At 32.2% G+C, this 18,079-nt stretch overlaps 1 protein-coding gene across 1 annotated transcript; it reads right to left on the reverse strand.

The window, feature by feature from the left end:
* Positions 1-128: 128 nt before the first annotated feature.
* On the reverse strand, positions 129-17,611 carry LOC124362370 (arginyl-tRNA--protein transferase 1-like). Its single transcript, XM_046816809.1, has 2 exons — positions 17,243-17,611; positions 129-259 (listed from the first exon to the last, which is right to left on the reverse strand). Exons 1-2 carry the CDS (start codon positions 17,340-17,342, stop codon positions 129-131), a joined length of 231 nt encoding a protein of 76 aa, XP_046672765.1. The 5' UTR covers positions 17,343-17,611.
* Positions 17,612-18,079: the final 468 nt, after the last annotated feature.

The raw sequence follows: 18,079 nt of genomic DNA on the forward strand, positions 1-18,079 counted from the left end.
TCCAGCCCTCAAGTGACACACTTCGCTAATGCTAAGTCAATGAATAATTAATTAATGTATTATGACTTTTAAGACAGATAGAAATTGTCAGTTTGTACTCTGAAGTGATCAGCTCAGATTAGTAATACTTACTTTATAGTGTACATTGGACAGCAAGTAAGGTGCATGGTCGGTTTATAACAGTAACACCCACTTCGTCTCCATCCTCGATCTATCAAGTCCTGGTAGTCCTGAACAGTCAAGCCGTGTGCCCACATTCCTGTAACATTTTAGTATGGATTTACAACTTAAACCAAAATTTATTATTTCCATAAGAATGGTAAAAAATATTATTTACATTAAAACTGTCTTTTTGCAACAAAATAAAAACAAACGTTTAAGTCAGTAACCTTGCTAAGTCAATAATACATATGAATTTAGATTTGAGAAAGAATTTAGATAAGTGGAAACAGTAAAGAAAATGTACCATATCTATACATCTTAGTTTTCTAGTGAACATTATCTTCAGCTAACAAATGTTAAATCAAAACTGGCAGAGCTATTAGTGCAAACAGATGTTTGTAAAGGCAAGTGAGCAGCTGTATCGTGATTGGCTAAAGTTCGAAACTAATCAGCCATCAATATAACCTGTAAGCGATCAATATGGCTTGTTTATTTAGGCTGCCAGCTTTTGTATAATTTTGATGCAAATATTTGTTGTTGTTTTGTTGTTATAGAAGGAGGAAAATAACTCCAATCATGAAGGTACTTCCACCCTCCTCCACTTACCTAAGTTATAAGTGGATATGCATTACTGGCTCTGCCAGTTTTATTTAACATCTATTAACTGAAGATTGCTCTCTACACCTAGGCCACAAGGGAATAAAGTTGATCTATAATAATATTCTATTCTGTGCATGCTAGACTTCCGTCCGTATTCCACTTCTGGCCAATTTGGACAAAAGTGAAGGAGTTTCAGTGTGCAAAGTTTAGTTAACCCTACATCGGGCGCTAAACAGAGTTTTCCTCCGTGTATTTTTTATTATTAAAAATAGTACTACTTTTCTGATGTTGGCAGTCGTTTCCCGCAGTGTACTTCACGAGCATCTTTCGGGGAAGCGAAACAATAGCCTCCCGCTTATCTTTGTCAAAATCTGTCAGTATGAGGTCTACTTCCGTGCGAGACTGGACGATTCCTCCGTGAGCGCCCGATGTTGTGTTTGTAGTGCTTGGACGAAATCTCCGTGAGCGCCTTACAGTGTTTAGTTTTTATGGAGTAATAATCCGTGTGCGCCTAAATGTGTGACCTGTGATGGTTTCTTTTTAAGTTTTACAATATATTTTATTTGAATTTTGTGAAATGGAGAATGAAGACGAGAGACTTGTCAGTACAGTACCAGTGTGCTAGGGAACATTTCAGTACTGTTTATGGAGTGAACATCGGCGTTATAAGAACCAGAAGGAAAAATGTTTTGAAACTTTGTGTAGTGTTTAAAAAAATGTTTATTAAAGAATAAATTTTGATTTTAGAGTAATAATTGACATTACAATTGTATAATATCTCAAGATTTGAAGTAAGTTGTTTTTGTAAGAAGTTAAAAACTAAGTTAATTTCCATATATTATTACAGTAGGTTAAACATTTTTACAATTAATTGCATTATTCCTTAAAATAAATCATGTTGTTATTATACAATAACATTTTTTTAATTTTGAATTTCTTATTTGGAAAATTCATCACATAAGAGAGTAATTTTTATTTAATTTCTAAAAAATGAATATATTACATTGTAATTAAATCAGTATGAATATTTAACCCTGGAACTGGCCATCATTTTTCCCAAAATGGCAGGCACTTTTTGGTGATTTTGTAAGGGTTTTGTATTTTAATCACTGCTCATCTATTTTTTAAGATAAAAACATTTTAAAAACATCAATGTCTTTAGAAATAAATGCAGTTTCCCAAAAAAATATTAAAGGTTGAATCATTTAATGTATTTTTATTTTTTTTACAGATTAACGTTAAAAATATTAGTAAAGAATAAATTTTTCTCAAAATGTATAGCACCCTCTCAGGTAATATGAAAGTTTTTAGAATAATTCTAAAATATACAAAAGTTTGCTTATATACCTCAATTACAAATTACAAAAAATATATTTAGGTAAAAGAAGTTTATTGGTACTTTTGAACAATATATCTATAAAAACTACAAAATCTGAAAAAAGTTTGTATAGCACTATTATGTATACCATTTTGACATTTTGGAATCTATTGGATGAACAAATATTTTTTTCTAAGAGATAAATATATTTAGAAGAGAAAAATATGACATTTATAGAAGTTTACATTGTATAAGATATTTTTATATGGGAACAAACTTTTTTTTTAAATTTTTACAAAAGTCAAAATTGTGAAATAAATGCCTAACTTTTTTAGCTAACAATTTTCTTTTCATCCAAATATTATTTATAAAGATAGTACGTTTATTGAAGTTTACAAAAATGTACAACAATGTATTTTTATTTATATTATTTTTTTGTTAAAAAAATAAAACAAGCGACGGTCATAGAAATAAAACGCTAATACCTTCAGAAAAAGTAAAAAAAAACTTTTTCACTTTTATAATAAATACCTTTGCATAAATTTAAATCAAAATTTAATTTTAATTAAAATTAAATTTTCTACAAAATTATAAAACACTGAACCTACGTGAACATAGGCTTATTTTCAGTTTCACAAAAATCCAACCTGTTCCCTAAAACTTAACCTAACCTCTACATTTTTCACTTCACTAATTAAAAAAAAAAAACAATAAACAAACTTTTATTTATACACACTAAATAACGAAATGTCTAAAATATCCTAATAAATAGCAAGCAATACACTAATACCGGCAATGGCGTAATAACAAACAAAGATATCAACATGGCAACCATGCGATGCGTTGTTCTTCTCTACTGGCTGAGTCGGTGATTGCGCAACAGAACAAAAATAAAATACTAGTTCATAGTCTTCGTTGTCTATTATACTGTTGCTTAGAGCATTTCTTCTTCTTTGTTTTGATATGATTTTCACTATTTCCAGACAACGATAAAGTAACAAAAATAACAAAATTTAATGAAGCTATTTTCGACGCATTAGGCATTTTGGGATTTTACAAAACACGAGCTTTTCAAACGCTTATTTTATAAACATTAATTTTCCTACTGGCTATTGAAAAGATGTTTCTGAAAGCCAAGAATACACTGTTTTCAATGACGACACTTACGATCGTGTAGAACGTAAACTCACGATAGGGAATTTTTACAAACATACGGTAATTTTAGCGTATTCGGAAATTACGCAAACAAATGGCAATCGGAAATGTGAACATCCAAGTTTAGAATTTTATAATGAAAGATTTAACTTAACTATAGAGCGTTTTATGGTATAATATGAAACCTTGAATCTTTATCTTTAGATTTACGTATGTTTTACTTCAAACAAAGTAAAAATAGACTTGCTGTGAGAGATAATATTACGACATAGTTAATGCGTCGAAAATAGCTTAGTGCCATTTTGAAACTGTAGTTAATGCGTCGATAATCGCTTAAAGCCAGTTGCAGGGTTTTAAACAAATGAAAACAGTTTAAACGACTATGATATCCATTTTTCGCTAACCTGGAGGAAACCTCCGTGAGCGCCTGATGGTGTTTTTAATTTTAAGCGCCTGATGGAGGGTTAAGGGGCAATTTTGGGCTTCAGGGAGGGTGAGAATCATTAAGAAAACTTCTTAATGACTTATGACTTATTAGTACGTAAGTGGTACAATAATGTAAGTATCCTTAACTTAGCTGATCATTGAGCTAATGATTGCAAGGATCCATCTTTAAATAGTAAAGGCTATCCAGATCACTTATACTCATTCTACACATCATTCAATTCAGTTAATTTTATGAATCAGATTAGTTTAAAATACCTAAAATGTAAGTGATACTAATCTACTTACATATTTTTTCATCTATCTTTTATATTAAATTTTAGAATTAATTGTATTTATAAATGTGTACTTTTTATTGCACTATTGTCATAAATACCGTACTATAACTGTCAAAGACAAATTAATTACCACAATAATTAAAACAATATTTGCCTCATTTTTTATTTCAATGTGCTATTGTGTATGTGTTAGTGTGTTTGTACCACCGATTGTACTGAAATTTTTCATGGACATTCTTACGGCTCCTGGGATGAATATAGGCCTATTCTTATTTCAAAAATCTCTCCGGGCTGAACCCCACTGGTCTTTAAAATAGTGAAAAATCCCTCTTGGTCACTAAAGTTGTGTAATATTAATTGAATGAGCCTGTTAAATGTAATCACCTGTTCTGTGTAAACCTATTTTATTATTTTAAATTTCTTTACATTTACAGTGAATACATTTTCTAAATAGTAACCATAACTTTCATGTAGTTCTAGATTTCAGCGATTAGGTAAGTACTATTCTACCGTACAAAAATCCTAAAACTTAAGATGGTCAGAATTTCAGTCTGAAGACTGCCTTTGAAGCGTCGATAAGAACTATGTTAGACGAAAGTTCCCTGGACTGTTCTTTTGAACTAATGTATCAATTCCAACTCTAAATGTTCTAAAATATTAAAAAACCTTCTAATATAAATTTAAAGACTGATATAAAACCCGTTTTACTTCTCTTTTGATAGAAATAGGCTTCTCTGTTCTGTGATATACTTTTTTTTGATCGGAAAACAAAACAAAACCAACTATGGAACAAAACCAACTATGGAACAAAACATACTAAGAACGAAATAAATTACAATGGGCATAGTTAAAGCATTTTGATGATATTTTGTTGATTGTGGCAACAAGGCAAACTAAACATTGGCGTCGGAAATATAATTTGTTGTATAACTTGTCATAAGACCACTGCTGGTAAGCATTGCATGTTTATACATGCAATGCTTACTAAATTTCGTCCAAACCTGTGGGTAACTTCCAGCAGTGCAGATATGAGGCAATGTAGTTTAACTTCTACCATACAATTAAAGACTTTTATGAACCCTATTTAAGTTGTCTTTAGACAAAAAATAGGCTTCTCAGAGCTGTTTTCTTGATCAGGAGAGAGGCTAAATCAGCTTTGAAACAAAAAAAGTGCCAAGACCCAAGTAAATTAAAATGACCATAAATATAAAACTAATAAGAATAAACTTTTGAACCCTTCTGTATTTTTTTATTAGTACAATGTATATTTCGGATTCTAAGAATCCATTTTCAGGTACTTGTAGAGGTCGAGGTAAATAAATGAAGTAAGTAAATAATTAGATCAAATTTATTGATGTTTTAACTACCTTGGTGGCTAAATTTCTGTTTAATTTATATACATGATCAATTTATATCGTTTAACAATTTATTTAAAATGTACATTGTACCAAAAAAAAAATACAAAAGTATTCAAAGGTGTATTCTTATTAGTTATATTAAATACTTTTCGAGGCTATATTTGTAACATAAATGTACACTTTTTAACATATATTCTTCATCATGGGAAGAAGGCAAACTCCATATTGGTGTCAGAAATATAATTCACTCCAACCAGAAGTTCTCATACAGGTGTAAAACGTACAAAATTCTATGCGAAGGGCGCGGGCAACTGCTAGTAGCATTTTAAAATTAAAACAAAGATATTCTTCAAACTTTATGCATATGAAAATTGTTCGTTAAACAATTTTTTTACACAGTTTTGTGCAGCAGTTGAACAACTTATCTACTTGTTTAAACAAAAAAATATTCCACCAATAAAGAAAGCCGTACCTACTCCATTGTGTGCATTGTCATCACATTGAAAGTGCTTACCAAGAAACTTGTGTTTCATGTGTAGGAAAAAACAAGTTTTAGTCAGAGGGATCAGGTCTGGGTTATATGGAATAAAGAACACTGCCAACAACTGTTTTGTTTCATACATGTCTGTATTTTCAGAACCTTGCAGGAAAAATCAGTTTGTGCTAACTCTTACAACAGTGCGTTGAAACTTAAAAGAAATTCATCTATTTCACTATCATTGTGAACTGTCTGCGATATTTAATTTTTCCATCCACTTTCCTAACCTAGTCATTCTTCACAGTGAAAGGTCTACCACTTTGTGGTGCTTGGACATTTGTTCTTCCTTCAATGTACTGCCTAACCCACTTCCGTACCCTTTTGTCATTAACTCCACTTTCACCATAAATCCCCATTATCATACAATGGATTTTAACTGCCTTGACATTCCGTGCATTCAAAAACAGAATAACGCTTCACAACAATGTACACATCTACGAGTATATTAGAATTTAATGAGGTCAAGTTAAACAATTAAAAGGTTCTATTTAGCTACTCTTTCAAACTACCGAGATATAACAGCTTTTAAAAACAAAGGACTGAGATTATATTGATTATTTTATCAATATAAATAAAGTATTTATTTCAAGTTTGCATCCAATAATATTGTATTAATCCTAAAAAGTCTATATTAGTACAAGAAACAATTGATCAATAAACAAAAAGTTGCAGGTCTATAGCATTCTATTTCCAGTTAACCACTGACAATGACATGATTTATTTTGTATACCTAATTTGCAAACAAGAATTAGAATAATCAAATTAATTTTGCTTTTTGCATAAGACAGTGAGTGATTGAGTGGAAATTTTAATATTAAAGTCAGTATGTCGAAATTATTACAGTTGGCCAACTGTATGGTTATTCAGTTTGTTGGATTAACATTTAAATTACAGATTAGGCACAATTACATTTCACCAAATCAGACACTAAACTAAAGATTGTTATTAGTCAACAAAATTTCTTACATGAAAAGTTAAGAAAAAATTTCCTAGCTGTTTGGAGTTAAGTTTAAAAAATGTATATACATGTTGAATGGATAACAACGCATATTTTGGAAAATCAAGTTTCTAAACCACAATGGTTACACCGTCTAAAGCACCATTTCTAAGGAAGCAGTCCCACATCTTACGTTGTAAACACCACTTCATACCTAGGATCTAGTAGCAAGTGATAACCTGCCTCGCACTTAACAGCTTGTCTGGCTGAACCACATACAACAGCTGTTAACTCAGTAAAATAAGGCAAAATAAGGATGCAACCTCGGAATGAAAGATAATAAGCTAAAAATTTGCATACGTCTTTATTTTGATGGTATAAAACTTACCTCAAAAGTCTTACATAATCACGTGCACGCGTCTTTAGATATTTAAGGTCAAAGTTCACGAAAATCAGTTTTTTTGAAAATATCTCGTTTCCCTTACGCTAAGTGACTTTGAAGGTGGTAAGAGAAATTGTAGAACGAAAAATTCTCTTCAACTTTTGTCTGAAGTAATTTTATGTACGCTCAACCCTTTTTGAGATACAGCGCAAAGAGTAGTGGACCGCTTACCTGTATATACGATAATGCGAGGTCAGCCAGTAGAATACAATAAATAAATGAGTTATATTGTTAATTATTCACTTACTATTATTATTATTACTTAATACTATTATTATTGTTAGCATTATTATCATTATTATTACATTTTTATTATTATCATTATTATTAAATTTTTATTATTATTTATTATTTAATATTCCATATTTATAGATATTAATTATAAAAATTATATATTCTCTAAATAATACTTATTTTATTTTTACCAAACATACAATATTAAAAGAAATACTTTTCTTCCATATTACTATATTACTATGAATATTATATCATATGAATATTATATCATCGATGGTTGATATCTCTTGCATCGCGTTGTATGGAATAAAGATGATACTATCTCTCATATTTTGAATAAATACGTCAAATATTTACAAACACATTATGGGTTAAGTATCGTTGTTGTATTTGATGGTTACTCAGACTACACTAAGAACATTAAAGCAATGGAACAATTAAGAAGAACTGCTGGTGTTTCAAAATCTTACGAACTCCGCTTTGATGAAACAATGGAGGTGCCAATTAGCCAAGAAAATTTTTTATCGAATTCATCTAATAAAAAAATATTTATAGACATGCTTATCAACAAATTAAAAACTGTTAATATCACTACAAAACAAGCCAGAGATAATAGTGATATTATCATTGTAGAAACAGCTATTGCAGAGTCTGTACTTTAAAAAAGTTACTTCTGTCAGTGTAGGAGAAGATATTGATTTGCTAGTTATCTTGATAGGACGTTTTCAATCACATCAACAAGAAATATTTTTCAAAAAAAATGGGTAAGAGTAATGTGGAGACAAAACTGTATTTATCGAAAAGTTTTGATAAATACCCTCATTCTAAGAAACACATATTATTTTTACACGCGTTTAGTGGATATGATACGACTTCTGCGCTTTATAAAAAAGATAAAATATCGTTTTTTTTAATGTTCGAAAAACATCACGATTTAAATCAATCAGCTGAACTATTTAAACAAAAAAAAACTGCTCTGTACAAGAATTATTTGAAAATGGAGTATTTTCTTAGCAACGTATAATGCTCCGAAATCAGAAGATGATATAGACTCTTTTCGATACACCCAGTTCATCAAATCAACAAGACGCAACAAACCAGTGCAGTTATCAAGTCTTCCACCTTCAAGTACAGCAGCTCGTCAGCATATCCTTCGTGTCTATTATCAGACCCAAATTTGGTTGGGAAATGATTTAGAACCCCAGGAATTCGGCTGAGTACTGCAAAATGGAACCAATAACATTATTACCACCAGCACCAGAAGAACTGCTGAATACAATATTTTGCAATTGCAAGAAAGGTTGTGGTTCTAATTGCGGATGCAGGAAATCAGGATTGCGATGCACTTTAATTTGTGGGTAGTGTAATGGACAATCATGCCTCAACGCTTCATCAACCAGATGGTTTCAATGAAGGAAGTGAATATGCACCTGATATTCTTGAATCTTTCTATTCTGATACTTTTGTAAACGAGAATGATGATAATGAATCCAATATTGAACAGCCAGAGGAAAAAGAAGAAGAAGAAGAAAATTAAAACACAAATATTAATCATTAATAATAAAAACAAATATTTTATATTTGCAATTTTAATAAATTGATTATTGGATCAATAAATAAATATATAATTAAAATTCATTTGAAATATTTCTTTTAATATTGTATGTTTGGTAAAAATAAAATAAGTATTATTTAGAGAATATATAATTTATAATTAATATCTATAAATATGGAATATTAAATAATAAATAATAATAAAAATTTAATAATAATAATGATAATAATAAAAATGTAATAATAATGATAATAATGCTAACAATAATAATAGTATTAAGTAATAATAATAATAGTAAGTGAATAATTAACAATATAACTCATTTATTTATTGTATTCTACTGGCTGACCTCGCATTATCGTATATACAGGTAAGCGGTCCACTACTCTTTGCGCTGTATCTCAAAAAGAGTTGAGCGTACATAAAATTACTTCAGACAAAAGTTGAAGAGAAATTTTTCGTTCTACAATTTCTCTTACCACCTTCAAAGTCATTTAGCGTAAGGGAAACGAGATATTTTCAAAAAACTGATTTTCGTGAACTTTGACCTTAAATATCTAAAGACGCGTACACGTGATTATGTGAGACTTTTGAGGTAAGTTTTATACCATCAAAATAAAGACGTATGCAAATTTTTAGCTTATTATCTTTCATTCCGAGGTTGCATCCTTATTTTACCGGACTATGTGTATTACACCAGCTTCAAGCCCACATCAAATATTATTTGACCACATGAAAAAATAAATTCAATCACTTTACTTATTTAGAAATGAAGATGACTGATTCTCACAATGGGAGAGAATTTTCCAAGGACGGTTTAAAAATTTCAAATAAATTAAAAAACCACCTTTTGACACTTAAAAACTAAACATCATTTAAGTTTAACATTTAAACTAGCAGAGTTAATACTTTTTATTTGGGTTTTGTGGCATTTAATTGAGTCAAAAAATTTAATTTGGTAACAATGATAAAATTCAGAAAAAAAAACAAAAAAGCCCTAATTAATGTGATGTTGACCGAAACTGTGCTTCAACAATTGAGTGGTCCAGTTTTTCAACATTTAAGAACATATTTTTAAATTTTAAGGTAAAATAAAGAAAACAATTACTCACTTTATACCAAATTTATTGCATAAATGAATAATCAACCAACAAAATTTCTTATTATTCTAGTAAAGGAATTGGATGATCAGCTATATTATTTTGGTGCAAGTATATTAATGTAAAACTACTAAAAATATCAAGTAGAATTATCTTTTACAAAACATATTTGTTTTATTGTGATAAACCTGAAAACTAACTATAGTTGAATTAAAGACAGAAGGGTATTGAGACCCGGCAGCGATGGCCGAAGTTCGGGGCTCTTCGGGACCGGTCGGCTACAGTGTTGCCAAGTTGTTCTGTCTGACTCGATCATCCACAGCGTTCACATCAACCGCTTCTAGGTAGGGGTGGTTCGCAGCGGAAACATGTGGACACATTTATCGAAGCGATAAATTAATAGCGTTCGTTGTTTTGAGAATTGTTATTTTATAAGTAATTGAGTCAGAAACCAAACCTTGTAAAGGATTTTTACTGAAACCACGAGTGTATTATTGAAAATATATACATAGGCCTAATAATAATAATTTGAATAAGGTACATTTTACTGTTATTAATAATTACCTTCTAAACACCAAGGAGTATAGTGAAAAGAATTAAAATTATATTCGTTAAGTAAATGCAAGTCTGCTAAGTTATAATTATTTACTCAGTCTTATCAGTCTTAGCAAATCCATTGAAATGACCACTGTGCCGCGGTCAAAAATCAACTTAAAAGAAATAAAGATACTGTAGTTTGAACCTGATAAAGCTCGTTTAGGATAGTATTTTTAACCAATAAAAGGTATCCTGTTAAAACCGTTATAGGATAATAATTGTTAATTGTTGAGTCTAAACTTAAATTGCTAGGGTGACCAAAATGCAAAATTTGCGACTAGGGCGTCAATCCGACTATGATATGAAATTTCCTTCAGTGTGACTTTTATCAATCAACTTAATGTAATCAAATTACTTGACAAAAAATCTGTAAAAATATTTCGAAACTTGTTATATTTTTAATTTTGTACTAAATGTTACTAACTTTAAACCACAGATTTGTGATGATGTATTTTTTTAAAAATTTTCTTATCATTCAATTTTGGAAATCAATTTGATATATAGAAAACGTGGATTTATTTACAAAATGTAAGATTTAGTGAGTCGATTATTTTTATTTAAGTCTTATAATTTTTTCATTTATTTTTCAATAGCGCCCATTTTTTAAAACCTCTGGAATTACTTCTATTTCTGAGTAAATTAAATACTAAACAGTACATATACAAAAAGCCAACTGACTTTGCTGCACAGTTTAACCAGGAAATAAGTAGTGCCATTAAAATGCATTTAACAAATTTTATTAGTAACATGTAAGGTGTAATATTTACCAATCATTACAAACTATCAATCAATACGGCTTTTTACAGTTCATCGAAGTCCAACACTCTTTCTGCCACCGGAGAGAGAGGGAAAATACCATTCACGTTACTGCCGCGTTCTTCCTCTTCATTGTCGCTGCTGTCACTGTCCGAATCCTCTTCACTGGAGCTGTCATTGCCGATGTTTATTACCATCTGCTCAACGGAGTCTTCCATCAACCATTCATTTTTCCAAGCATCTAGGATTATATTCTTCGTGTGGTCTACTACCTTCTTCCAATCAGACTCTGTTACACGTTCCAACCCCTCTTTCGTCAACTGTAATATTTCAGTTATGTTAAATTTCCTGTTGCTTCTTGCAACATATTCCTCTACTTGAGCCCAGATTAATTCTATAGGATTGAAGTGACAGTGGTATGGTGGCAGCCGAAGTACTCGGTGACCATGTTTCTTCGCAATTTCGTCGACTTCATATTTTGTCTGAGGTTTGTTTCTTTGAATAAGTTCTAACAATTCGGCTTTTAACATCGCCTTTTCATACTGTATGTCATGATTATTTAACCACTCTATTATTTCATCCTTTCTAGAACTGCTGTTAGGTGGTTTGTCAACTACTTTTGAGTGGTACTTTGCATTGTCCATTACAATGAGCGAGGGCCTCGTTAGGTTTGGAAGTAAAGCATCTTGAAACCATTTTGAAAATACTTTGTGGTTCATCTCTTCATGATACTCGTTGGTTTTCTTTGATGTAAAAAGTAATGCACAGTTAGGAATAAATCCAGCAGAGCTGCCAGCATGCAAAAGAATTATCCTCCCCCCTTTTCCAACGGGAACAGGAAACGTACCTTCAACAGAATCATCAGTCCGTCCAATTTTTTTACAGTGCCCAGAATTTACCCAAGTTTCATCAACCCAAACTATTTCCTCAAAATTTAAATCTTTTATTTCTCTAAGAAATCTGCACCTCCAAGCAATGATGTCTCCTCTTTCCATTAATATTTTACGGCTGCCAAATTTCTTGTGTTTGAAACCCAATCTCTTCAATATAATGGCAACAGATGATTTGCTTCCACGAAAAAGATCTGCTTCTGCAAGACTTACTTGTAGCTTCCTTACTGTGGGATACTCTCTTCTTACGAAGAATCCGTAGACATGGCGGCGAATGGCATCTTTCTGAAAGGTGTCCAGCTCCGTAACAGGCTTAAACCTTGAATATTTCTTATCGAGAGTGTTCAGTTTCAAGCCACTCTGTTCACTTTGTATTTTCTCTTTTCCAATTCTCACAACTGTATTTTTTCCTATCTCCAAAGCCGCAGCAGTTCTTTCGATAACTTTGTCTACTGGAAGTATCGGTCCTTTGTTAATTTTCTCTCGCTGGAAGTAGTCTCTCACTCGACAAACCAACTCCCGGGATTGGCCTCGCAATGGAACGCCTTTTTCTCCAACCTTGGTGTAAGGCACACTTATCACGCGAGTGCGAGGCCTACAGCGTTTTTTTATCACTGTTTCAGTGCACTGAGACATGGTACGGAATTAACAGTAATTAAATAATGTCTGTCACAAAAATGTAACACTAGAAAGTACGTGCGTACACTTGTCTTTCAAATAAGGTTTAGTCTTGAAAAAGACTGTTTAAACACTTGGCCACGAATACACAGAAGCGCAATATAACACCACACGAAACAACATACATAACCAACAACCAATGATGTTTGCTACTGCGCATCACTCAGCTGATACCTACCGGATGACAGCTACAACAGAGGAGACGTGACAACGCTGCCTCCGTCGAAAAGGAAAGTGCTCGGCTGTGATTGGTGGAGCGGTAGGGCGAGCCTTCGTGAGGCAGTTCGGCTGTCTTCGGTCGAGCTCGTCCCAATACCCTTCTGTCATTAATTCAACTATAGTAGGCATGAATAAGTCTGGCAGAGATCAGCATCCAGTCAATATGATAATTATGTTCAGTGAAATTTTGCCTTTATCATTATTACATTGGCTTCTTATTGTGATACATATAACTATTATCTTTGCATCTAATGACAATTTTGAATTTTGTCAAGCCACAAAAATTATAATCTGTAAAAACATTTATTAGTTGGTATTTTAAAAACCTTATCACTAAATAAGGTAGTAGTTATGCAGTATTAAAGATAAAGTTGTACTAACTGAAACTACTAACGCTATTATACAGTTGAACACTGTTTGTGACAAAGAATTTTGAGTTCTGTAACTGGAGAGGGAAAAATGTATATATATATATATATATATATATATATATATATATAAACATACAGAGTGAGTTTTATGTCCTGGCACACCTGGATATAATTTAAACGGCCTGAGATATATATGTGAAACCTTCATCCTACCTATTATAACAATTTTTTTTAATTTTTCAAGTTGTTGAAAATTTTGCCCCCCTTTTCAACAAAACTTTTTCAAATACAAACCCCTATCATGTGACCCCTCATTTTAAAGCGAATAAAAAAAGAAATCCAATAATGCAAACTAGAGGTCTCTACGTTTATTTTAACAGATTTTATGACAAATTTACAATTGAGTAAAGGGGGGCAACTAACACATTTTCAAATACAAATCCCTATACTTGTTGAAAGGGGGGCAACATTTTCAACAACTTGAATAATTAAAAAAATATGTTATAATAGGTAGGGTCAAGGTTTCACATAGATATCTCGGGCCGTTTAAATTATATCCAGGTGTGCCAGGACATAAAACTTACTCTGTATATATATACCAGATATATATCTGGTGTAGACTATATAAAAATGTGCATTACTAAGTGTTTATTAAAGTATATTTTGCTAATGTCTAAGAAGGATGTCTAGAGGTAATTTTGCACTATTACTGGATCAACTTCAATTCGGTTTGTGCTCTTATATCAAGAAAATTAAAAAAAAAACTACCTACATGCTACAAGCTTGAATTGATGTAAAAAGAAGATAGAATAAAAGTTCATGCCCCATGTCATACCAACTGCAACCACCTCACCTCTTATTAATACCCTTAAACATTTAAAAAATAACTTTAACTTGCATTGCAAAACCTCCCCATCACTCGAACGCCTTGAACATTCAGTTTCATGGAGCCAATTTGCAGATAAGATTACACAGTACCATATTGGCGTTAGACATTTAGCTTCTTATCGGTTGCTGTGGAATCAATTCTTGTTTTAGTACCTATTTTTATTTTCTTACCTTTCCGACATAGCTCTCTAATTCTCACAAACGGCTCTCCAACACTAGTCGTGACTCCACTTTCAAGAGTTCTTGAAACAGTTAGATTATAGTCATGGATTACGAAACATCATGACATAAGGCTCACCCCTTATACATGTTGGACTATTTGGTTTGAACAGCTCGAATCGTCTGACCAATCGTCACGTGTGCGGGGAAGTCGTTCAGGTAAATAGTTGATCGGAGAATTGACGGAATTTCCAACCAATCCTGCTGCGACGACGAAACAGACGTACGTGGTTCATTCGGTCGGCCGCCGTCTGTAGACTGGTCACAACATAAGCTACATTTACACTGGCAAGTAAAATTGCAAGAGAATTTGCACAATTACAGACGCATAATGTGAACAAGATAAACAATTTTACTCACGACAACTGTCGCAAGTACTTGCTACAGTTGTATCGCTGGTTGTTCCGAGTCAATACGAAGTGTTTATGCACGCAGTGATGTCTCGGCAATGTTTATAATTGAAATTTTAATAGTCGAGACTGATCTTCAGTTCTTGCAAACAACTGTTAGACAATGGTTGCGGCAGCGCTCACGAGAAGTCTTGCACCCGTTAAGATACAATTTTTACAGTCGGACACAAAACTTGCAATTTTTGTCAGTATAAATACAGTTTAGTCGAGGTTTGGATGTGACTGATATCAAAACAAAATATCACTTTGTTTTAACCTATATAATACATCACTTTGTTTTAATCTATGTAATATGATGACCAATCAGAACATGTGCGAGGAGCAATCATTCATAGACTAACCGATGTCTCTGCCGCGATACGAGTGGTAAGCAGTGGGCCGTGAGTGCTGGCGACTTAAACAAAGTGTAATGTTTGTGATGTACATATGGGTAACACTCACGACAGATGCAAGCAGCAGTTATCATTGCTGTGCAACATGTTGGATGCAAACGCGTCTTTCTTGGCGTTAATTGTTATAGCTTGCCCACTATTTTCTTTTTCAAAAGGTATATTATCAGGCCTGGTAAAAATTCAAATGAAATTCTGGTGTACTGAAAGACTGGGTATGTCAAACAATGAACCAAGCCTGTTTATAGCCCCACTTCGACGACTGAATAAAAACCCTTTTATATCGCAGCCATTAACGCTCTGCCTCTTTACTGTTACTAGTTCCAAAGACCGAAACTGTCGGCCGATTTTAAGTTGTCCAACAGATTGTTACATGTTTTTTTTTTGGGGAGGGGGAGTGTGCTTGCCGCAGCATAAGAGTAGAACTAAAATAAACCACTACACTAATTTAAGCAACCCATGAGATGAGGCTCACGAACATGTCAATCTTCATTCATAATTTCACAATCCATGTTGCGTATAATACAATGTTTTGAAATTAATAAATTCTTGATCCAAGAAGCTGTAAAATTATGTCTCGATTTTATAAGTTCTTGGAGACGAAAAATTGATTTTATCATTTTCCCAATTCTCATAAAAATTCCTAGCTTAACTTATTCCCGGTTTTCCGGTTGGGTGGTGGCCCTTCTACTTTTTATACTGTAATTTGAAATACAACTTAATTCAAATATAACGTAATTTGATTTAAGCAGTTGTCGCTGCAGTATAATAGGAGGCCACCACCAGAATAGAATCATATTTATGACTATCTAAACGTTAGAAAAAAAAATGTTGACACAAATTAAGTTATAGATATTTTCAATTAAGTTTATAGCCTAATATAATTCAGCTGTCTGAAATATAAAATATTAATAACTTATTGATGAATAAAAAACTATCTACGTTATGTGTATCAATAACATGTAACAAAACAAAACTGTTTTAACATTTAGTTACTTTTTACTGTAAGGATAAATGTTTTTGACAGCTAGTGACACAACATATATACTAGTGGTCATTACTTAAATACCATATAAGTGATTATCCTATTACTTTGTTTGAATTAATTTGGAACAATATTTTAATTTAGGCTAATACATTAAAAAGATCTGATAAACATTAATTGTAAATAACTGTAACTGAAATGTTTTTGTATTTGATAGTTTAAGTAACCTATTTCTAACTGATAATTTGGTACCCTAATATGATTGCAGTGGTGACCTCTTATAATATACTGCAGCCGCAGTTGTTGCGAGAATTCATTACTGAAGAATATTGATGATTCAATATTATCGATCATTTGAGTGTTTGGCACTTATTATTATACTGCAACCAAATAAACAATAATTTGGTTCACTTATTCAATTGTCATGGTAGCTATTATACTGCAAACTAACAACTCTCTTCCAATAATTTTTATTTTTGCCACAAGGCCTTTTGAAAGAAAAGGTGAGCCACCTGAAAATGAAATTATTTTGCTTTAAAAGGTCACAGTATACCAAAAATAATATTGGAAGAGTTGTTACTGACTAAAACTAATTTTAGGCTAGGTTTACAAATGAGAAGAGCAAATACCTAACCAGAGGCTAGGCCTGTGTTTACTAAAATTATGTAACTTCATCATAACCTAACAGATTTATGTACGATTAGTGTGGTACTTACCATCACTGTAATTAGTGTCAGAAGACTTACAATAACCACATCTATATCTTTCGTTTTCTCCATAAAATTCTAGTATGCTCACATCGTTAGTAAGCGGCATGATTTTGTTAGTAAATCTTGTCCAAAATATAAATAAATTTGAAGATTGTGTGTAGACGTATTAATTAATAACAAAACGATTTATATACTTGTAGTCGCTAAGAGAAAACAACTAATTTGATTACAGGCTATAAGTTTTGGAGGATTCAGGTTCAGGTATAATGTTTTACAACTAAACCTGAGAATTCCAAAACACTCAACCAGCAGACAAATAATCGACACCAACAGTCACACTATAGTATGAAAGTATCAATACAGCCTGAGTCAGAGAGTTGTGGCGCAGAGTTGCCAGCTGTAACAGAATAACTAGTGATGGGACAATCGATTGAATTCAACAATCGAGTGATCGTTAACTGCTTATCTTAACTTACTTAACTCAAATATCTCCCTCAATCCTTTACCTTCACGATTCACGATTTAAATTAACACGTGTTTACATTATGGCACAGAACGAGAGCTAATAATAATAGTACAGAAAAATTGATCGTTGAAGAACAAAACGGATGTAAACATCTGGAACGAAGCGAAACATCGTCGCGTCGCCTCAAACGGAGAATCAGCTGATATCAAAATGTGGCAACGCCGCAAGATGAGGAGGGAAGTGCATTATCTACCTATAAGGCAAGACATCATGCAAATGATGTGTCTTGTACTGTAGAATTCACTACTGCTGACAATACCATAGAGCAAAAAACTATATAGGCAACTAAATTTCCAGTTATAAGCTTTATTTTTCGA

This window comes from Homalodisca vitripennis, chromosome 5 (assembly GCF_021130785.1).
Source record: "Homalodisca vitripennis isolate AUS2020 chromosome 5, UT_GWSS_2.1, whole genome shotgun sequence".
Lineage (NCBI taxonomy): Eukaryota > Metazoa > Arthropoda > Insecta > Hemiptera > Cicadellidae > Homalodisca > Homalodisca vitripennis.